Here is a 24,990-nt window from a genome sequence, read left to right as displayed (position 1 = left end):
TAATTTTATAGTCTCTTAAATTCCTGGGACTAAGAATAAAAAGGCTGATGCCCTTTCCTGTCAGTTTCCTCATTCTAGTGACTCTTCTGAAACTCCTATCGAACACACCATCCCCCCTCCCCCTGTGTGGTTGCTTAGCTCAACACCTCTCTTCTTCAAAGACTGCAACAAGCCCAGTCAAGAAAACCTTCTGAAGCACCTGCGGCTCCTGAGATCCTTTATGTTCCTCCAAACCTTCACTCTCCTGTATTACCCTGGACTCATGCCAGCAATCTGTCAGGTCATCCTAGATTGACAAGAACCTTTAAACTCCTTTCCAAACATGTGTGGTGGCCTACCATGAAGTTGGACTCTCAGGATTATGTCAGACTTGTGCTGTTAATAAGACTCCCCGATCCCTACCACATGGCCTACTTCAACCTTTGTTCATACCTAAACAACCATGGACACACCTAGCTATGGATTTTGTTGTAGACCTTCCTCCTTCTGACCATCATACAGTCAAATGGGTGGTGGTGGATCGGTTCTCCAAACTTGCTCATTTTGTACCTTTAACGAAGTTACCTACAGTCCAAAAATTCTCCACTCTTTTTCTGTTACACATGGTACGACTACATGGTATACCCATAAATATCGTCTCTGACAGAGGATCTCAATTTATTTCTACCTTTTGGAGAAGCTTTTGCAAATTGCTTGGAACCAGTGTTTCTTTGTCCTCAGGTTATTACCTACAGTATATAAGGATTAAGTATATGTATTCATTTGTAATATACACTGCCTTGCATTTGTATTTTTTAGATGTACTTGATTCCAGGATTTAGCATAAGATGTTTTAAGATTGCATATATTTTCATATTAACTATCTGGTATAATCATTTTGTGCATTCTGGATTATTATATGCATCTGTTTTTTCGCTAGATAACTATCTCATTTTTTAACCTGTGAACATACAGTATATACACCCATGATATTCTGAATCAAGGTTTTAATTACTATACAATCTAATGCCCAGATATTGGTTAATATATATTGCTCAATATATAATAATTATGTATGTATTGGGCTATGAACTTTGGGTATATCTAACATTGTTTAACTGTATTTCATGTGTTTTACAAGTTGTCTGTTTAATATCTAGTCCGCTTCTGCTGTTGTTATACGTAACCATGATACCTTAATGAAGTAATTGGGAACAGCGTATCTGATTAGCAGCAACCTATACGGTTGCTTCGTAGTATTTTAAAATGAGACAGGTTGATCCTAACACTTCTGGCTATGATTACTGCGTAAGCCGAAATGCGTAAGCCAGGTGGTGCTACGCTTACCCTATTGCACTTGTTTTCCTTCCACGTTTTTAAGGAAACTAATAAAGATTTTTGGATTTTAATACGAACTGTCCATCCTTTTTTTCTTGAACCTTCTACATCACCAGAGTGACAGTTCGTATGTTGGCACCTCAGCTAAGTCCGTTTTTAAGCCCAACCAGCTCTGAGGCTTCATTGTCACACAGGACAAGTCACTGGATCGTCACAGTTGCTGTAGCCCTAGGATTGGTTGTTTAACGCCAAGGTCCGTTCGTACAGGGGAGAGAAGCCTACCAATCATACGCACAGCGTGTGGCGGAGTATCGTAACGGCCAGTTGGGTATCACCTAAGCACGGTAACCTTTTTCAGCATTATTACTTTGTTCCTATAGAGCAGTGCTTTCCAAACTGTGTGTCGGGACACATTAGTGTGTCGGCAGCAGTGTGTAGGTGTGTCCCTGCTTCAGCACAAATTTTTTTAAATTTAATTATTTTTTTTTAAATAGTTTTTTGGTTTCTGACTTTCCACCTGCCTGCTACGCATATCACATGGTTGACACGTGATTGATACCTAGTGGGTCACAGGTCATCTTAACCAATTGGCACAGCTCAGTGGGAACTGAAACTATTACCATTCCCGGATTTGGCGGCAAATTGGCTCCTGACTGGACGTGTAGTCTCCTTAATTGGCTCGTGACTGCATGTGTAGTCAGTGAGTGGGACAGCAGTGTGTTTGCAGCGCGGGCAGTAGTCAGTCGGACTCGCAGAGCTCTGAGGGCAGCAGCTTAAACGCTGAGATGAAGTCAGAAGTCAGTGGGATTTTTTTGCAGCTAGCTCCCAGTAGTGCATCGCTGCTCCTACTCTTGATATATGGATAGGAAGTAGAAGCTTAAAAATGCTTGATAATAAAATGTGAGTGTCTTTATCTAATATTACACCAAATATTCAGAAACTGTGTTCATCCCATCAACCTCATACATCCCATTAAACTAGCAAGTAGCTATTGGTGTTATTAAACTTTTTTTATTCTTGCACATACATACTGTTACTTGTAAATACATTTAGTTATTATATAATTTATGTATGTGTCCGTATCTTTTAAAACAAGTTAGTTTAACCTCCTTTTTGCTGGTACAACTGAATTACTGTGTCGCAAAATGATGCAGGTCTACAAAGTGTGTCACCAACATGAGAAGTTTGGAAAGCTCTGCTATAGAGGCTTGCTATTAGCACTGGGGTGACTTAATTCAGCAAAACTGACAGTTGGAATTTATGTTACAAGATTTGCCTTACGGAGCTTTTTGGTTTTGATGGCTTAATGGACAGTACACTAGTTTATATATCTTGACCTTTAGATGAACATTATAAGGTCTGACCTACAGTTCCCCTCTACCTTACACTTTCTACTCAGATTATCACCCCCAGACTAACGGGCAGACGGAGAGAACCAATCAGGATTTGGAAGCTTGTCTCAGAGTCATGTCAATTCACAGCATACTAATTGGTCTGGGTTGTTAGCTGAATTTGCAAAGAACACTCATTGGCATTCCTCTCTACGATGCTCTTGTAGGCCGCAGCTGGTTATCAATTGAAAAAAAGAAAAATGTATCTCTAGACCTCACTACAGTTTAGGACCTTCAATGCAGACTCTAAAATAACGTTATCTCCTCAAACACGTTTAAAACTAGAATAAAATTCTAAACAAAATATGGAGAGTGGCGCTCCTATAACCTAAGGGCTGAAGGTTAAAAATATATACAAGGGTAGTTCAAATATCTGTATATTTATACGATATTATGTATGGATATTTTTTATATAGATGCTCTGCAAATTCTAAGTTGATAGTGTATTAGTTAAATTACAATTTGAAATATAATCCCCTAATAAAATGAGTATACGTAATAAAACATATTCTAAATTTTTTTATCAAGCATATATATGAAAGTACAATTAGCTTTAATTCATATATAACACAATATTAAAATATTACAATCTGTTCAGATGAATGTTGTGGCCACAACAACAATTATATGGAATATTCCCAAAAAAATATTACAAATATAAAAATCATCAGAAAAAAGCTGCTCAAAGTTATTACTGGTGTTTATCTGTTACCCAATTGTAAATGCTTAATATATATTTCAAAGACGATTGCCCTTTTATGTTCAAAGTATCAAATATTAAATGTATCAAATTCAAGTTATCCACAATCCGTGAATACAGAGTACCTTGATCATAGGTTAGTCGGCGTTCTCTAGCTCCGCTGTTTGCGGTATTTATTGTCAGTGTAGAAGATGGAATTATACGGTCACTGGTTATATCCGGTTCACTATACAGAAATAAATGTTTTTCGCTGTACTGTGTGATAATGCTTTAGAACCGCTTACCAACCGCTGACTTCTCAAACTCCCAAACAGCTTTTCACTTTTCCCGTGTTTAGCTGTGTCCGTCTGATGTTGGTTTATGATCAGCTGTAGTAGACACCGATTGGTATCTTTACCGTCCACCTTGTCACTGGATATACGGGGAATAGCAGGGATCGTATACTTCTGGTGTTAAATACAGCTGAACTCGTCATTCAGCATACTAATTGGTCTGGGTTGTTAGCTGAATTTGCAAAGAACACTCATTGGCATTCCTCTCTACGATGCTCTTGAAGGCCGCAGCTGGTTATCAACTTTCTGCTCAATCCACAGGAGTCCCTGCTGCAGAACGTCACTTCACTGACCTCACTACCCATTGGCAATGAATATGCTCTCAGTTACACTCAACCACCTCCAGATATAAGAGGTTTGCCGATCATCATCGAGCCAGTATTTGTGGCTTTGTTGCAGGTGATCGTGTCTGGGTCTCTACCTGACACATTCGCTTACGTCAACCTTGTCACAAATTGGGACCTCGGTATATTGGTCCTTATAAAGTCCTCAAAAGACTTTCTGCTGTTGCTTACAGAGTGGCCTTGCCTAAGACCTTGCACATTCACCCAGTCTTTCACATCTCCTTGCTCAAAACCTATGTCACAAATAGGTATACTCGACTCAGATGTCCTCCTCCTCCCCTCCTGATTCATGGTGAACCAGAGTATGAGGTTGCCAAAATCCTGGATTCCATAATCAGGCACAGGCCGCTCCAATACATCATACACTGGAAGGGATACTCTGTGGTGGAGCATTCCTGGGTTCCTGCCCGTTATGTGCATGCTCCATTTTTGGTCTCCAAGTTCAATGCTGCTAACCCTTTGAAGCTCATTCTGATTTCCGGAGGGAACCCTTGAGTGGGGGGCTATGTCACGCCACTCTGGCTGTTGCCAGGGATGTGGCGGTTGCTGTGAGTTCCAGCGATGACGTCATCGCCGCACGTCTATTCCCCTCTCAAGACGGATTTTTTTAACTCCTCCTTGGTGCGAATAGGCACCTATGTAAGTACCTGCATTACATTCACTGCCCAAGTATAGGTGTTACTGTGTGTGCTCCTAGGTGCTTTATTTCTTGAATTTATGGATTGCCTTGTTATTGCTGAACTCTGCCTGTCTGACTACTCTGCCTGTTTAACCCTTGAATTGCTGGATTGCCTTATTATTGCTGAACTCTACCTGTCTGACTACTCTGCCTGTTTAACCCTTGAATTGCTGGATTGCCTTATCATTGCTGAACACTGCCTGTCTGACTACTCTGCCTGGTTTACCCCTGAACTGTTAAACTGCTGGATTACCTTTTGTTGCTGGCCTCTACCTGTTCCTGACCATTCTATTGGTCTACCCCTGAACTGCTATACTGCTGGATTGACTTTCTGTTGCTTAACTCCGCCTGTCTCTGACCATTCTCTGCCTTAATCTTTTTGCCATGAAGGACTACCATGTCTACCGTGAGTACTGCTTACTTCATTTCTTACATTCACTTAGTTCTGGGATATTACCTTATCCTTCCACTTGATGCTGGGATAAGAAGACTACTGGCCAAGTTTGGTCTGACAGGGAAATATCCCACAAGCATTACACCTTTTACTTACAAGACTTTTCTGTAGTCTTGCAATGAATTAAAGTGATGGTAAATCCTATCGTTTTAACACTAGAATTTACCATCACTTTAACATGTCAGCTGACTGTAATTTTTTTCTGCATACATTTACCTATTGTTTATTGCGATTTTTAATAACCACCCCCAACACCTCCCATATTTGGACAAGGACTGCCACTGTTTCTAAACCTCTGTTTCGCAGTATCTTATCACTTCTAAATAAATTGTTAAAATACATTGCAATGCTGTTTTTAACTACACATAATAAGTGTTTCACACCCTACTCATTCTCTATATTGACTATGTACTTCTCTGAAACATTGACCAGAAGTAGCATGATGTAATAGTCAGAAATTTCTCAAGTAAAGTGTGGGATCTAAATGAGGCATTGTGTGTAATATGTTTTAGAATTCAGATGTAAACACCCAGGACCTTATAAAACATCTTTATTGAGCAGGCTAAATTGAAGCTTCATGTCATCAAAGCATTTTCAACAACCTTTATAAATGAAGTAATGTAACATTTTGTACTTACAGGAAATTGTGCAGTTACTACATATACTTAATTGTTAAAGGTGAAAATTCTTGGGGAAAGTCAATATTTCTATATTAGGCTCTAGAAAATGTGGTATACAGAATGTAGTGTACTCTCAGTTTTGCTTAAAGGGCTATAATAGCCCAAAAATGACATGCTCTAATGAATTAGACTGTGTAATTTTAAGACTATTGACCCTACACTACTGTGTGTTTAAGCCCCACGAAGGGGTTAAACACACAGTAGAAGTACTGATCGGGTCCCGATGAGTACTGCTGGTCCTGAGTGGAAACTGTCAATTAGCCAATCAGCAGTGCTAGTTGCACATCTGAGTCGATTGTATCAAAGGTGGGTTCCTCTCAGGACCAGCAGTGTTCCACCAGTCCTGAGCAGTCCTTCTTCAGCACAATGCGGGGGGGGGGGTTAAACACTCAGGGCTAGATTACAAGTGGAGCACTATTTATCGCTCCCGCTCGTACGCTAACTCCACTCTGCTTCAGTTTTTTGAGCACGTCAGGTTTTGCATGTAATACAAGTTAAAAGTAAAGATTTTTCGCTCTCTCGCTAACCCGACAAAAAAGCTGAAGTTAGAATATTGTGACAGTATTAAAAATACTCCCCCATAGATTTCAATGGAGCGATAAAAGCAGGAACAAAACTTTACTCGCCTGTTAACCTGAATCCCATAAGCCCCCTACTTTAATAACCCCTAAACCACCACATAGCCCACCGCAAAATATCCCACAAGCCTATAAACCCCCTAACCAGGTAACCACCCCTAACATAACACCAACTAGGTTAAAAAAAAATCTAACATTACCTTAAGAAAAAACAAAAAAAAATTACTTTATAAAAGAAATACCATTACAGAATTTTTTTTACAAAAAAATTAAAAACCCAGTTATGCCTATTATAAAACTAAAGCCTCACAAAAAAAAAATACCCCAAAAATAAAAAAAAACCTATACTAACACTAAAATAAACTTTAGCAATAGCCTATAGAAGGGCTTTTTGTATTGCACTGCCCTAAACTGATTAAGCTCTTTTTCACAAAAATAAATACTACCCCATTCTACAATACAAGTAACCTCCCACTCCACCACAAACAAAGACTTTCTAAAAAAACCTTAAAAAAACCTTCTCTAAAAATTGCCCTGAAAAGGGCATTTGGTTGGGCACTGCCCTTAAAAGGGCACTTGATAGGGCAATGCCCTAAAGCTTTTTTGCTCCCCCAAAAAACAAAAAACAAAAAAATCTATTCTAAAAATAACAAAACAACAAAAGTAAACTAAAAAAAACCCCAAAGATGGTACACATCAAATTGAATCCGGCTCCTACGAGATCTCCAACTGTGATGCTCCTCTTATCTTCATCCTGGTGGTTTATCTTCATCCCGACAGCGGTGGTCGTCCATCTTCATCCTGGCGGGGGGTATTCTATCTTCATTCATCTTCTTATTTTCTTATTTTCTTATCTTCCGTCCAGCTTCCTTTTATGTGGTCACCCGGCACACACTGAATTTTAAATGTGAGGTACCCCTTTTATATAGGGTACCCTTGTATTTCTTTTGGCTAATTTTTATTTTCAAATTCAAATCGGTGAATAGAACAAAAGCTTTTTGTATTGTCGTATTTAAATTTGAAGATAAAAATCAGCCAATAGGAATGCAAAGGTACCCCTATATAAAAGGGGTACCTCACATTAAAAATTCAGTGTGTGGCGGGTGACTGCATGAAGTGGACGTCGGATGGAAGATCAGAAGATAAGAAGTAAAGAAGATGGATGAAGATAGAAGACCTGAGATGAAGATGGACGAACCACCGCCGTGATGAAGATGGATCAACCCCACCAGGATAGAAGAGGAGCACCGCAGCTGGTGATCACGTAGGAGCTGGATTAGTACCATCTTTGTTTTGTTTTTTTTATATCAGGTTTTTTTGGGGGGGCAGCAAAAGAGCTTTAGGGTACTGCCCTTCCAAATGCCCTTCTAAAAGCAGTGCCCAACCTTTTCAGGGCAATTTTTAGACTATATTTTTTAAGATAGGCTTTTTTTGGGGGGGGGGGGGTACTTTTATTGTAGAATGGGGTACTACAGCGTATCATGTCCGCTAGACATTGATAAATCGGCCCCATAGTCTTAAAATGTCATGTTCTAACAAATTAGAGCATGTAATTTTTTGACTATTATAACCCTTTAACATATATTTGCATGACCTTTAGATATAGTTAGAATAACTAATAGCTAAAATTATGTACAAGCCAAAAAAAAATGTACACTTGTGTTAAAAGAATTGAGTGCTTTAACTGCATTTTGTAGATTTATTTGATGCAATTTTTTTGCTCTCTTCATTTTTTTTCTTCAAAACAACTTCTCTGCACATCGCACCATTTAAGAAATATAACAGATATTATAGTGCATGCCTGGTGTAATATAAAAACATTTCATTCAAAAAATTATTTCAGTTTTTCTAAAACTGACTAAACCCAATTTATCAAATATCAGTTTTTGCTTTGTTATTATAGCTATACATCCATAAATACTTTCTAGGTCTGTTTTACCTTATATCATTAATCAAATCAGTTTTTACTCTCAGTGTAAATTAAAAGGTTAAACTTTATGCCCTAGATTACAAGTGGAGCACAAATAGTTTGTGTTTGTGTGGTCGTGTTTACTTTCAACATGTAATACACGTGTAACGTTAGCATGCCACTTGTAATCTAGCCCAGATTGTGCATTATTCTTTGCTCAATCTAGCCCAGATTGTGCTCCACTTGTAATCTAGCCCTATAGAATTCATAGATCATAGATGTAAATTTTTCATTCTAAATTATAATAATAAAGAGTTTTCGGTATGTCATTTGCTTTGGAGGAAAATGAGAGGGCAGCTATAGAAGAAAAAAGGTGACCACAATTCTGAATTTTTAAACTTATTTGTTGTGGGTCAATGCTAATCCTATAAGCAAAATCATTAATGTTTCTCAATTTTCTCCACTTTAGGGTTCAGATCTGTTTCCTCCACACACATATACAGGGAGTGCAGAATTATTAGGCAAATGAGTATTTTGACCACATCATCCTCTTTATGCATGTTGTCTTACTCCAAGCTGTATAGGCTCGAAAGCCTACTACCAATTAAGCATATTAGGTGATGTGCATCTCTGTAATGAGAAGGGGTGTGGTCTAATGACATCAACACCAGGTGTGCATAATTATTAGGCAACTTCCTTTCCTTTGGCAAAATGGGTCAAAAGAAGGACTTGACAGGCTCAGAAAAGTAAAAAATAGTGAGATATCTTGCAGAGGGATGCAGCACTCTTAAAATTGCAAAGCTTCTGAAGCGTGATCATCGAACAATCAAGCGTTTCATTCAAAATAGTCAACAGGGTCGCAAGAAGCGTGTGGAAAAACCAAGGCGCAAAATAACTGCCCATGAACTGAGAAAAGTCAAGCGTGCAGCTGCCAAGATGCCACTTGCCACCAGTCTGGCCATATTTCAGAGCTGCAACATCACTGGAGTGCCCAAAAGCACAAGGTGTGCAATACTCAGAGACATGGCCAAGGTAAGAAAGGCTGAAAGACGACCACCACTGAACAAGACACACAAGCTGAAACGTCAAGACTGGGCCAAGAAATATCTCAAGACTGATTTTTCTAAGGTTTTATGGACTGATGAAATGAGAGTGAGTCTTGATGGGCCAGATAGATGGGTAGATGGGCCCGTGGCTGGATTGGTAAAGGGCAGAGAGCTCCAGTCCGACTCAGATGCCAGCAAGGTGGAGGTGGAGTCCTGGTTTGGGCTGGTATCATCAAAGATGAGCTTGTGGGGCCTTTTCGGGTTGAGGATGGAGTCAAGCTCAACTCCCAGTCCTACTGCCAGTTTCTGGAAGACACCTTCTTCAAGCAGTGGTACAGGAAGAAGTCTGAATCCTTCAAGAAAAACATGATTTTCATGCAGGACAATGCTCCATCACACGCGTCCAAGTACTCCACAGCGTGGCTGGCAAGAAAGGGTATAAAAGAAGAAAATCTAATGACATGGCCTCCTTGTTCACCTGATCTGAACCCCATTGAGAACCTGTGGTCCATCATCAAATGTGAGATTTACAAGGAGGGAAACCAGTACACCTCTCTGAACAGTGTCTGGGAGGCTGTGGTTGCTGCTGCACGCAATGTTGATGGTGAACAGATCAAAACACTGACAGAATCCATGGATGGCAGGCTTTTGAGTGTCCTTGCAAAGAAAGGTGGCTATATTGGTCACTGATTTGTTTTTGTTTTGTTTTTGAATGTCAGAAATGTATATTTGTGAATGTTGAGATGTTATATTGGTTTCACTGGTAAAAATAAATAATTGAAATGGGTATATATTTGTTTTTTGTTAAGTTGCCTAATAATTATGCACAGTAATAGTCACCTGCACACACAGATATCCCCCTAAAATAGCTAAAACTAAAAACAAACTAAAAACTACTTCCAAAACTATTCAGCTTTGATATTAATTCGTTTTTGGGTTCATTGAGAACATGGTTGTTGTTCAATAATAAAATTAATCCTCAAAAATACAACTTGCCTAATAATTCTGCACTCCCTGTAAAGACATACACACACACATATAAACACATACACACACATACACACACATACATACACATATACACACACACACACACACATACCAACAGATACACATACATATAAACACATACATAAAAACACACAAACATATATTCATAGAAAAATCGCTGCTTAAAGGGATAGTCTAGTCAAAATTAAACTTTCATGATTCAGATAGAGTAACAAATGAATTCCACTTGTCTTATAGTTGCTCTCATCTAACTCCTCACTAACATCATTCTCACCTTTTCAGTCCCCACCTCCTGTTTCTCACCCTCCTACCCCTCTAGATTGTAAGTTCCCATGGGAATGGGGCCCTCAATTAGATTTGTATTTGTTTGTGCTTGTCTTAAACATTTTGTATAATTGTTGTACTTTTTATCTTTGTATCCATGGTCAGCGCTGTGGAACTTGTTGGCGCTTTATTAATAAAGAAGAATAAAAATAATGATAATAATAACTTGAATAGAGGGTTAAAAAAACACTGAATGCTTTGCTTGTCTAGCCTCACGTACCTCAGTTTGCAGAGATAACAGCACACATGAAAGCTGTAATTGCTGGAATGGGACCTGACCCTTGACCTGCACAAACTGCACATCTTAGCAATGACTGTGGGCCCCCTAAAACGATGGGCCAGTAGTTGTGGTGTGTATACTATACCAGAAGCATTTGGAGGACCAGAGACACGGAACACCACAATTGAGTGGCGTACAGGAGCACATACCGAAGCAGATCCAGGAAGTTGACATTCCCACAGAGAACAGAGCTAACATGACGCCGCTCCAAAAGGTTTGAATAGTGTTAACGGAGGATCGGGGGTATGTGCCAGGATTGACATTGGTAACTGTGCTTGTTTTGGATGTTATCCTAGTAGAACTTATCAGGGGTCTAACTCCTCCACTATAACGCACTGGGAGAGGAGAGAGGGATATCTCCCCAGTGCTTAAACAGTGCTTCGGGACTTGTGTATTTTGCCATATCGTTTTTGTTTTTAGGAGTTCTGCAGTGACTCATTATACACCACTGTGTAGTATATATCAACCTATCACAACAGTAGTCACGCCACATTGATTCCTCCCTCACATTTTTCTAAGTAGTTGTGGTGACCCTTCCAATACTGTAGTTATGCCCCTGGTATTTACTAACATGAAATAAGCATGCAAGATAACCTTAATATTAAATATAAGCCATGGAAACAGTCAAGAAATGTCATTTGAAAGAAGCCAACATCGGTTTACAAAGGCTCATATTTCTCAGTTTTTAGATCCAGTCTATTGACTGAGTGGTATAAATTTGCCAATCCATGCATATTAAAACATTTTAACGAATCCAGCTATTTTAAATAAAAAGAAGTAAAACAAATCTGAGGTCTATATCAAACAATATTAAAATTTAGCAGGGAAACTTTTGTACTCCATATGAGATCATTGTGATTTTTTTATTTATTAATATACGACATAATAATGACATGTACACAGACAAAAAAATGTATTTGGGAATTTTTTTCAGCACAAAAAAGTGTTCTTTTATCTGATGTTTGCTCATGGGGTCATTCAGAATTTTTAACAAAAATCTGTTCACCTGCTGTTTCCTATGGGTAAAAACATCTTCAGGACAGCAGAGAAGCAGATGTACAATAGCTTAAACTTGCTGTTGCTACTGCAATCAAGAAGCAGCACAAAAAAATCTTTATTTAAATAAAAAATTAAAAAAAAATATGTATATGTATATACAAAACACGGAAATGGATTACGCTCTCAAACTGGACTGGGTACACATCCCATGTCACAGCATAACCTACAGCCCTGGGTGCCCACCAGCATTCACAGACATCTGCACAGCTTTTAACCTGGGTGCAAAGCCAATAGGGAAAAGGATACTGTCTTGCTTTATAAGGACAGATTTTTTTAACCAATTTTTAATGTATCATGCATGATATGGACTTATGAACTATCGGGTAGATTACGAGTTTTGCGTTACGGCTTTTAACGCTGAAAAATTGCAATTCCAGCGTAATGGCCAGAAAAGCATATTACGAGTCGTGTCGCTATAGTCATTCCGCACACAAAAAAAAATAAAAATTTTGTATGGGATTTTCATAGCGCCAGTATTACAGGTTGTGCTTTCAGGCTAAAATGCTTACGTTACAGCCTATACCGACACAATCCATACCGCCATCTGAGAGCAGTAGTTATGAGTTTTGCGCAACAAAATTGTTTCACAAAACTCATAACTAAAGTGTTACAAAATACACTAACACCCATAAACTACCTATTAACCCCTAAACCGCCACCCTCCCGCATTGCAAACACTATTTAAAACTTATTAACCCCTAATCTGCCGCCCACCCACATCGCAACTATTAAATAAACCTAATAAGCCCTTACCCTCCGTCCACCGACATCGCCGACACTATAATAAAGCTATTAACCCCTAATCCGCCATCCCCCGACATCCCCAACACTATAATAAAGCTATTAACCCATAATCCACCATCCACTGAGATCGCCTACAATATATAAACCTATTTACCCCTAAACCGCCACTCCCCAACATCGCCGCCACTATAATAAAGTTATAAACCCCTAAACCTCATGCCTCCCACATCGCCGCTACTATAATAAAGTTATTAACTCCTAACCCTCCGGCCTCCCACATCGCCGCCACTAAATAAACCTATCAACCCCTAAACCACTGGCCCCCCACATCGCAGAACACTAAATTAAACTATTAACCCCTAAACCTAACACCCCCCTAACTTTAAATTAAAATTACAATATATCTATCTTAAAATAAATAAAAACTTACCTGTGAAATAAAAAAAACTATAAATTAACCTAACATAACTATTATAATAAATTTTAAAAAACTACCAATTAAAAAAACTAAATTACAAATTTAAAAATACTTAACACTACGAAAAAAAAATAAAAAATCTAAAATTACAAAAAATAATAAACACTAAATTACGAAAAATAAAAAACATAAATCTTACAAAAAATAATAAAATTATCACAAATAAAAATATTTACACCTAATCTAATAGCCCAATAAAAATAAAAACGCCCCCCAAAGTAAAAAAAAAACCTAGCCAACAATAAAGTACCAATATCCCTTAAAAGGGCCTTTGTAGGGCATTGCCCTAAGTTAAACAGCTCTTTTACATACAAAAAATTACAATGTCCCCCAACAGTAAAACCCCCCACCAAACTACCCCCCAAAATAAAAAACCTAACTCTAAAAAAATCCTAGGCTACCCATTGCCCCTAAAGGGGTATTTGTTTAGGCATTGCCCTTAAAAAGGGCATTCAGCTCTTTTAAAAAAGCCCAAAGTTCTAATCTAAAAAAAAACACCCAAAGAAAACAAAAAAAAAAACCTAACACTAACCCCAGAAGAGATCCATCTCCATCCAGGTGGCGATATCTTCATTCATCCCAGGGGCGTCTTCTATCTTCATCCCAGCGGCGCGGAGCAGAGCCATCCTGGAAGCTGAAGACATCCTGCGCGGAGCGTCCTCTTCATAAGGTCCCCGCCGTACACTGAAGTTGAATGCAAGGTAGCTGTTTCAAAATGGCATACCTTGCATTCCTATTGGCTGATTTGATTCTTCAAATTCAAATCAGCCAATAGGATGAGAGCTTCTTAAATCCTAACGGCTGTTCAAAACAGCCAATAGGATGATGAAGATATCGCTGCCTGGATGAAGACTTCTCGCCGCCTGGATGGAGATGGATGTCCGGACTTCAGGAACCGTGAGTAGATATTCTGGGGTTAGTGATAAAAAATTACAATATAACAATCTTATAACATATAAAAACTTACCTGTGAAATAAAAATAAAAAAAGTTTAAACTATAAATTAACCTAACATAACTATTCTAATAAAAAGCTACCAATTAAAAAAAAAATCTAAATTACAAATTAAAAAAAACCTAACACTACAAAAAAAATAAAAAAATCTAAAATTACAAAAAATAATAAACACTAAATTACGAAAAATAAAAAACATAAATCTTACAAAAAATAATAAAATTATCACAAATAAAAATATTTACACCTAATCTAATAGCCCAATAAAAATAAAAACGCCCCCCCAAAGTAAAAAAAAAAACCTAGCCAACAATAAAGTACCAATATCCCTTAAAAGGGCCTTTGTAGGGCATTGCCCTAAGTTAAACAGCTCTTTTACATACAAAAAATTACAATGTCCCCCAACAGTAAAACCCCCCACCAAACTACCCCCCAAAATAAAAAACCTAACTCTAAAAAAATCCTAGGCTACCCATTGCCCCTAAAGGGGCATTTGTTTAGGCATTGCCCTTAAAAAGGGCATTCAGCTCTTTTAAAAAAGCCCAAAGTTCTAATCTAAAAAAAAACACCCAAAGAAAACAAAAAAAAAAACCTAACACTAACCCCAGAAGAGATCCATCTCCATCCAGGTGGCGATATCTTCATTCATCCCAGGGGCGTCTTCTATCTTCATCCCAGCGGCGCGGAGCAGAGCCATCCTGGAAGCTGAAGACATCCTGCGCGGAGCGTCTTCTTTATAAGGTCCCCGCCGTACACTGAAGTTGAATGCAAGGTAGCTGTTTCAAAATGGCATACCTTGCATTCCTATTGGCTGATTTGATTCTTCAAATTCAAATCAGCCAATAGGATGAGAGCTTCTTAAATCCTAACGGCTGTTCAAAACAGCCAATAGGATGATGAAGATATCGCTGCCTGGATGAAGACTTCTCGCCGCCTGGATGGAGATGGATGTCCGGACTTCAGGAACCGTGAGTAGATATTCTGGGGTTAGTGATAGGTTTTTTGTTTTTTGTTTTAAATTTGGGTGTTTGTTTTTTTTAGATTAGGGCTTTGGGCTTTTTTTTAAAAGAGCTAAATGCCCTTCTAAGGGTAATGAAAAAGAGCTGAATGACCTTTTAATGGGAAATGCCCATAGGGGAAATGGCGAGTTAGGTTTTTTTATTTTGGGGGGGTTGGTAGGGTGGTGGGTTTTACTGTTGGGGGACTTTGTATTTTTTTCTAGGCAAAAGAGCTATTTAACTTAGGGCAATGGCCTACAAAAGGCCTCTTTAAGGGCTATTGGTAGTTTATTGTAGGCTAGGGGGGCTTTTTATTTTTTATAGGGCTATTAGATTAGGTGTAATTGTTTTTATTTTTGATAATTTTGTTTATTATTTTTTGGAAGTATAGTGTTTTTTATTTTTCGTAATTTAGTGTTTATTATTTTTTGTTATTTCTGATTTTTTTATTTTTTTTGTAGTGTTATGTTTTTTTTAATTTGTAATTTAGATTTTTTTTTTTAATTGGTAGCTTTTTATTAGAATAGTTATGTTAGGTTAATTTATAGTTTAAACTTTTTTTATTTTTATTTCACAGGTAAGTTTTTATATGTTATAAGATTGTTATATTGTAATTTTAATTTAAAGATATGGGGTGTTAGGTTTAGGGTTTAATAGTTTAATTTAGTGTTTTGCAATGTGTGGGGCCAGCGGTTTAGGGGTTGATAGGTTTATTTAATGGCGGTGATGTGGGAGGCCGGAAGTTTAGGGGTTAATAACTTTATTATAGTGGCGGAGATGTGGGAGGCCGGAGGTTTAGTGGTTAATAACTTTATTATAGTGGTGGCGATGTTGGGGAGCAGAGGTTTAGGGGTTAATCGGTTTATACAGTGTCTGCGATGTCGGGGAGAGGTGGATTAGGGGGTTAATAACTTTATTTTAGTGTTGGCGGGGAGCGGCAGATTAGGGGTTAATAACTTTATTATAGTGTCAGTGATGTCGGGGAGCGGCGGATTAGAGGTTAATAGCGTTTATTAGTTTCACCGATGTCGGGGAGTGGCGGTTTAGGGGTTAATCATTTTATTTAGTTGTGGCAATGTCGGGCAGCGGCAGGTTAGGGGTTAATAGCTTTTATTAGTGTTGGCGATGTCGGGGGCGGCAGATTAGGGGTTAATAACTTTATTTAGGTGTCGGCGATGTCGGTAGCGCTGGATTAGGGGTGTTTAGACTTGGGGTTTATGTTAGGGTATTAGGTTTAAACGTAACTTTTTTTCCCCATAGACATCAATGGGGTTGCATTACGGAGATTTTTCATTCCGCGCTTCAGGTGTTAGTTTTTTTCCAACACTCTCTCCCCATTGATGTCCATGGGGGAAAGCATGCACGAGCACGTCAAAGCAGCCCTTGGATTTTGCACGGTATGGAGCTTAACGCCATCATATCGCACGCACAAGGAGGCTTTTCAGTAACTCGTAATGGCAGCACTATGGAGAGTAAAATAACGCAACTTTTTTGGCGTTAGTTTCACACCCTGTTTAGTGCAAAACTCATAATCTACTCGTATGTGATTTGTGGGGTACCCTATTACAATATTTCCAATTGGATCCAATATATATAATTATTATTTATTTTTATTATTATCTAATATAATATTAAATATCATATATTATATACAATTTGATATTTGAAATAATTATATTGAGTTGTAGGATTAAGCCTTTGGGGCAGATTAATCATTGTCTGTCCAACATGATACTCATGTCCGACAGACATCACTGAATGCCGACAGCATACGCTGTAGGTATTCAGCATTGCACAAGCAGTTCTGGTGAACTGCTTGTGCAGTGCTGTCCCCTGCAGATTCATGGCCAATCGGCCGCTAGCAGGGAGTGTCAATCAACCCAATCGTCTAGGATCGGGCGGATTGCAGACCGCAGCCTCAGAGGCAGCGCACAGGTTATGGAGCAGCTGTTTCGGGCGAGCCTGTCGGCCCTCGATAAATTGACCCCTGTGTGCACAATATAGCAATATTATACATAGTTGCAAGCACTATTGCCATAGAATGCTAAAGACACTTGCACGCTCCTTAGTTGCTTTCAGACTACCTAGCTGTACTCTTCAGCAAATGTGATAATAGAAGTAAATTGGAAAGTTGTTTAAATTCACATGCTCTATCAGAATCATTTAATTTTCAATTTACTGTAAGGATTGTCCCCTGACAACGGAAGTTAAGAAGCAGTCGTAAGACTGCTGCTCCTTAACTTCTCCACCACCTTTTAGGTGGCGGACTGAAATCATCCTGATCCAATACGAGCACCCCCTGCTAGCAATGGTACACTTGATGGTAACTGTTCTCTAATCGGTGCTCTAGCCATACAACATTTTTTTTTGTAGCTACAGCGCCAATTGGAGAACAGTTCAAACCGTTAGCGCACAAAAATATGAGTTTTGAAGTGAGCAGCCAGAGCAAGGGGTATTAGAATGGCACGGCTAGATTAAAGAGTAAGTTACAGCACATCTTTATTAGAAGTGATCTATTGAAGTCCATCTAAAATATCACTTAGATTCCAGACCTGATTTTAAAACATGTCAAGTTTACCATCACTTTAAAGTAATGGTTTGAACCACATGAACAAATCAGCAAAAATTTATTTTTCTTACATGAATCTGTTTGTTCATTGGCATGATAAAGAGGGAGCATAGTTTCCATATTTCTTACCAATATACAAAATATGTCAGAAAAGAAATGCACGTATCTACTTGCATTGATATTTAGAGACTAAGGGGTCTATTTAACAAGGGCCGAATAGCCCCTGTTCCCCTTGTTTCAGCGCGAGTGTACAGGCTTGCCAGAAACAGGAGTTAAGAAGCAACGGTCTTAAGACTGCTGCTCCTTAACTCATACGCCGACTCTGAGGTGGCGTATAGCAATCCGCCCGATCATGTACGATCGGGCTGATTGAAACCCCCTGCTAGCGGCCCCTTGGCCGAGAATCTGCAGGGGGCGGAATTGCACCAGCAGTTCACAAGAACTGCTGGTCCAATGATACATGCCGACAGCATATACTGTCGGCATTTATCGATGTGCGGCGGACATGGTTCGCTGTAGCGGATCATGTCCTTCCACACAATGATAAACGGAACACTAATAATTTAAACCTCAACTGATGGAATGTGAAAAACATTGCAGGCACTTGCAGAGGCTGCCACCAGGGAATTATCAGAAAAAGGGGCTGTCCCTGCAAGATGTCTCCCATAGAAAGTAATAGAGCTCGCTGGAAAGGTAAACTGTGCTGGGGAGAGCGAAGTTAGCAAGGAGCAGAGAGGGCACTTTAAAAATGACATTTTTATAGCCAGAATAAATATAAAGGAAAAACTGTTTAAACTTAAACTAATATACCAGTATTAGTTGTGCTTATTGACTTATAGTTCATTATTTCTAATGCTTCTCAGGAAGTAGATAATACGCATAAATACAGATGTATTTGTTTCAATTTAAATGTAAACAGCTTTGACATAACTTTTTTCATGCAAATAAAATAAAGAAAGAAAAGAATAAAAGAGATTCAGCAGGTTTAGATACTTCTCTTTCATATGGATGGCAGATTTTTATTTAAACTACAGAATGCCCCACACTTATCTGCGAGCAATTAGTTGATGAAAGGCACACTATTCCCATTTGCTTGTCTTAAGAATATAGCACAGACAAATCTCTCACTATACATTTGTGTAGCAGCTTAACCCTGACCACTAGATGTTTCAGCTCTATTCACCACAACCTGTTGACTTATTTACTTCTGGTCACCTGGTTACAGCCTAGTAGCAGTTATGATTGTCTTATATGTGTGCGCCTGTGTGCAAACACTGGCTTAATATCTACCAAATGACAATGGTCTTAGTAGTATTTGTATTTCTATGTCTATGTTTATATAAAGAAATGTATAGAAAAAAACATTTTTTAGTTTTTAAAGAATTTTCATAGAATAATATCTTAAAATTATTAAGTTCTAATTCAAAAATAAAAATAAAAAATAATAATAAAAAAATATACAAAGATTATTGGTTAAAAATAATATTCTTTTATTAGAATCAATATAAAACAGTCAGTCGAAATTGCTTAATCTTAAAGTGGTTATGTGAGAAAGTTGGTACCAACCAATTGTATTGAGGTGTAGCTAAAATTAGTATATGATATATGTGTGTAAAAACAGTGTATACAATTAGCAAGTCCTGTTTATACCTTGGTAGGTATTTAAAAATACTTTTTGTAAAAGATTTGGCTTTTGGCTCATAAAATGCACCAAAGGTAGAAAATAAGGTATAATTGGTAGAAATACAGTTGTTAGAGATAGTTGTTGTATTGTGATATGACCAAAAGATTTAGGCTAGGTGTTTGAGCCGTTTTCTGTATGTCACAGTAATTATATCACAATAGTTATTGAACACTTAGCTTGTCTTTTGCGATATTATTAATCAACAGACTTTGAATAAGGTACCTTATTTGCAGTTCCAAGTCATATAAGAAGGTTCTTGCGTGTCCAAATGAGGTATAGATGAGAAACTTTCTTTGTCCTTTCAAAGTTTCTAGGAGCGCTTGTTGCAGCGTGTATGTCTCCTGTGAAAGTTGCCTCTGTCACTTCCGTGTCCGGTCTTGACACGCCCACCAAATGCGAGATTGACAGATAGGTAAAGAGCAAGGTTTCTCCAGTGCAGTGTAAGCAGTCTGTATCCAAGGTGATCAGTAAGCAGTCTGTATCCAAAGCAACGCGTTGGATACAGACTGCTTACACTGCACTGGAGAAACCTTGCTCTTTACCTATCTGTCAATCTCGCATTTGGTGGGCGTGTCAAGACCGGACACGGAAGTGACAGAGGCAACTTTCACAGGAGACATACACGCTGCAACAAGCGCTCCTAGAAACTTTGAAAGGACAAAGAAAGTTTCTCATCTATACCTCATTTGGACACGCAAGAACCTTCTTATATGACTTGGAACTGCAAATAAGGTACCTTATTCAAAGTCTGTTGATTAATAATATCGCAAAAGACAAGGTAAGTGTTCAATAACTATTGTGATATAATTACTGTGACATACAGAAAACGGCTCAAACACCTAGCCTAAATCTTTTGGTCATATCACAAAAAGGCTTATTTCAAAAAGGCTGAAAATAAACACCTATTGTTGAACCAGGTGTCAATAGTTGTCTTCAACAACTATCTCTAACAACTGTATTTCTACCAATTATACCTTATTTTCTACCTTTGGTGCATTTTATGAGCGAAAAGCCAAATCTTTTACAAAAAGTATTTTTAAATACCTACCAAGGTATAAACAGGACTTGCTAATTGTATACACTGTTTTTACACACATATATCATATACTAATTTTAGCTACACCTCAATACAATTGGTTGGTACCAACTTTCTCACATAACCACTTTAAGATTAAGCAATTTCGACTGACTGTTTTATATTGATTCTAATAAAAGAATATTATTTTTAACCAATAATCTTTGTATATTTTTTTATTATTATTTTTTATTATTATTTTTTTTTTTTTTTTTTAATTAGAACTTAATAATTTTAAGATATTATTCTATGAACATTCTTTAAAAACTAAAAAACTTTTTTTCTACACATTTCTTTATATAAACATAGACATAGAAATACAAATACTACTAAGACCATTGTCATTTGGTAGATATTAAGCCAGTGTTTGCACACAGGCGCACACATATAAGACAATCATAACTGCTACTAAAACTATTTATTCAGATGACTTGGGGTATCTGATTTTTATGTGAAGTATTATCTACCACCAGCGCATAGATTTTTAGTTGTTTAATCATAAATACTACAGCCTAGTAGTAACCATTTTATATATCTTTGTTGTAGGCGCGGTGTGCTACACCTGCATGAAAGTGCAGGAATACAAGACCTGGGGCATCCAAGGTGGCAACTCACAATCTGCCTCTTTGTGGTGCTTATTGTCCTCTTCTTCAGCTTGTGGAAAGGCGTTAAGACATCAGGGAAGGTAAGTACACATTCTTGTTGCACCAAAAACCTTGTAGCTTAGCCTTGCAATCAATAATAAAAAGATTATGCTCAAAGGTGTTTCAGTGGGCTTTACTACTGCCTGTCCTTTGCATCTGACATGTCATCTCTTCCTTTGAAGGTTGTATGGATAACAGCCACACTCCCATACGTAGTATTATTTGTCTTGCTGATCCGTGGGGTCACTCTTCCTGGATCGGCCAATGGCATCAGTGCGTACCTACACATAGACTTCAAGAGACTAAAAGAAGCCACGGTAAGTACTTAGTGAGCCATATGCAATCAAGCTTGGTTTGTCTCACCCTTGATGACATTATTATATTTTTTATTTAGGACAAAATGCTTGCAAAACAGTAAGCTTCTGGATTGGCCAGACAGCATAGACATTATATTTGAACAATAAAAAGCCTTGAATAAGTAAATTATTGATGGGCTCAAGCTTAAAAGGGCATAAAGGTGCGGGGGGGGGAAAAAGGAAGAAAATGTGTTAAAGCATTTTAATAATGCCCCATGTTTAACCTCTACAAATGGGTTAAACTCTTAGTTAAAGTCAGCTCCAGAGAAGCAATACTTGGACATAGCTGAACCCATTTAGTGAACCAATTACAAGATGCATATGTGTATATCCACCAATCACCAGCTAGCTCCCAGTAGTGCATATCTGTTTGTAAGCCTACCTAGGTCTGTTTTTCAACAAAGGATACAAAGTAAATTTGCTAAATTTGCATTTTTGTTTTTGGTAAGATATGAATCTACAATGCAGTCTCTTCAATAGTGGTGTATACTGATTGTCTATGAATGCTGTGTAGGGGAAGATATGTATTTATCTCTCTCATCTCTTTCTGAAGGTTTGGATCGATGCAGCAACTCAGATATTCTACTCACTGGGAGCAGGATTTGGAGTCTTGATTGCATTTGCCAGTTACAATAAATTTGACAACAACTGTTACAGGTCAGACGTTTGATATTTTACTTGCAAAGGATGTGTAGCACAGTAGTAATGCTGTATAATCTTGCAAACAGTAAAATTAAATATAGAATGTGATACATATACATCTACAGGTGAAACTCGAAAAATTAGAATATCGTGCAAAAGTTAATTTATTTCACTAATGCAACTTAAAAGGTAAAACTAATATATGAGATAGACTCATTACATGCAAAGCAAGATAGTTCAAGCCGTGATTTGTCATAATTGTGATGATTATGGCTTACAGCTCATGAAAACCTCAAATCCACAATCTCAGAAAATTAGAATATTACATGCAATCAATAAAACAAGGATTGTACATAGAACAATATCGGACCTCTGAAAAGTATAAGCATGCATACTGTATGTACTCAGTACTTGGTTTGGGCCCCTTTTGCAGCAATTACTGCCTCAATGCGGCGTGGCATGGAAGCTATCAGCCTGTGGCACTGCTAAAGTGTTATGGAAGACCAGGATGCTTCAATAGCAGCCTTCAGCTCTTCTGCATTGTTCGGTCTCAAGTCTCTCATCTTTCTCTTGGCAATGCCCCATAGATTCTCTATGGGGTTCAGGTCATGCGAGTTTGCTGGCCAATCAAGCACAGTAATCCCATGGTTATTGAACCAGGTTTTGGTGCTTTTTGCAGTGTGGGCAGGTGCCAAGTCCTGCTGGAAAATTAAGTCAGCATCCCCATAAAGCTTGTCTGCGGAAGGAAGCATGAAGAGCTCCAAAATCTCCTGGTAGACGGCTGCGTTGACCCTGGACTTAATGAAGCACAGTGGACCAACACCAGCAGATGACATGGCTCCCCAATCAACACAGACTGTGGAAACGTCACACTGGACTTCAAGCATCTTGCAGTGTGTGCTTCTCCATTCTTCCTCCATACTCTGGGTCCTTGGTTTCCAAATGAGATGCAAAATTTGCTCTCATCAGAAAAGAGGACTTTGGACCACTGAGCAACAGACCAGGTCTGTTTTTCTTTAGCCCAGGTAAGACGCTTCTGACATTGTTTGTTGTTCAGGAGTGGCTTGACAAGAGGAATACGACATTTGAAGCCCATGTCCAGGATCCGTCTGTGTGTGGTGGCTCCTGTGAAAGTCCCCAACACTTTTGAATGGCCTTTTCCTGACAATCCTCTCCAGGCTGCGGTCATCCCTTCTGCTTGTGCACCTTTTTCTTCTACACTTTTCCCTTCAAACATAACTTTATATTAATGTGCTTTGATACAGCACTTTGGGAACATCCAACTTCTTTTGAAATTACCTTTTGAGGCTTTCCCTCCTTATGGAGAGTGTCAATGATGGTTTTCTGCACAACTGTGAGGTCAGCAGTCTTTCCCATGAATGTGATTCCTACTGAACCAGACTGAGAGACCATTTAAAGGCTCAGGAACCATTTGCAGGTGTTATGGCTTAATTAGCTGATTAGAGTGGGACACTTTGAGCCTAGAATATTGCACCTTTTCACAATATTCTAATTTTCTGAGATTTTGGATTTGGGGTTTTCATGATCTGCAAGCCATAATCATCACAATTATGACAAATCACGGCTTGAACTATCTTGCTTTACATGTAATGAGTCTATCTCATATATTCACCTAGATTATGAGTTTTGCGTTAGAGGCTATGCGGCGCTAACGAGCAGTTTATGCTCACTGCTCACTTACAGACAGTGCTGGTATTACGGGTTTTTACAAACCCGGCGTTAACCGCAAAAAAGTGATCGTAGAGCAAAATTTTGCTCCACATCTCACCTCAATACCAGCGCTGCTTACGTTAGCGGTGAGCTGGCTGAACGTACTCGTGCACGATTTCCCCATAGGAATCAATGGGGGAGAGCCGGCTGAAGAAAAGCCTAACACCTGCAAAAAAGCAGCGTTTAGCTCCTAAAGCAGCCCCATTGATTCCTATGGGGAAAATACATGTATGTCTACACCTAACACCCTAACATGAACCCTGAGTCTAAACACCCCTAATCTGCCACCCACATCGCCGACACCTACATTATATTGATTAACTCCTAATCTGCCGCTCCGGACTCCGCCACCACCTAGATTATATTTATGACCCCCTAATCTGCTGCCCTCAACATCGCTGACACCTGCATTATATTTATTAACCCCTAATCTGCTGCCCCCCAATGTCGCCGCAACCTGCCTACACTTATTAACCCCTAAATCTAAGTCTAACCCTAACACCGCCTAACTTAAATATAATTTAAATAAATCTAAATAAAATTACTATTATTACCTAAATTATTCCTATTTAAAACTAAATACTTACCTATAAAATAAACCCTAAGATAGCTACAATATAACTAATAGTTACATTGTAGCTAGCTTAGGGTTTATTTTTATTTTACAGGCAAGTTTGTATTTATTTTAACTAGGTAGAATAGTTATTAAATAGTTATTATCTATTTAATAACTACCTAGTTTAAAAAAAGACAAATTTACCTGTAAAATAAAACCTAACCTAAATTACAATTACACCTAACACTACACTATAATTAAATTATTTCCCTAAATTAAATACAATTAAATAAAATTATCTAAAGTACAACCCCCCACTAAATTACAGAAAATAATAAACAAATCACAAGATTTTTAAACTAATTACACCTAATCTAATCCCCCTAACAAAATAAAAAGTCCCCCCAAAATAAAAAAAATCCCTACCATAAACTAAATTACAAATAGCCCTTAAA

The 24,990-nt window shown here is 38.2% G+C and overlaps 1 protein-coding gene across 1 annotated transcript in view; it reads left to right on the top strand.

The window, feature by feature from the left end:
- The window catches only part of SLC6A2 (solute carrier family 6 member 2), a 249,464-nt gene that overhangs the window by 121,967 nt on the left and 102,507 nt on the right, over positions 1-24,990 (top strand). Inside the window, exons 5-7 of the mRNA XM_053699566.1 lie at positions 21,153-21,291; positions 21,433-21,567; positions 22,160-22,263. Of these exons, the coding sequence (XP_053555541.1) occupies positions 21,153-21,291; positions 21,433-21,567; positions 22,160-22,263 (378 nt within the window). The remainder of the gene's footprint in view (positions 1-21,152; positions 21,292-21,432; positions 21,568-22,159; positions 22,264-24,990) is intronic.

The sequence above is a fragment of the Bombina bombina genome, chromosome 1 (assembly GCF_027579735.1).
Source record: "Bombina bombina isolate aBomBom1 chromosome 1, aBomBom1.pri, whole genome shotgun sequence".
Lineage (NCBI taxonomy): Eukaryota > Metazoa > Chordata > Amphibia > Anura > Bombinatoridae > Bombina > Bombina bombina.
This window is presented reverse-complemented; position numbering and strand designations above follow the sequence as displayed.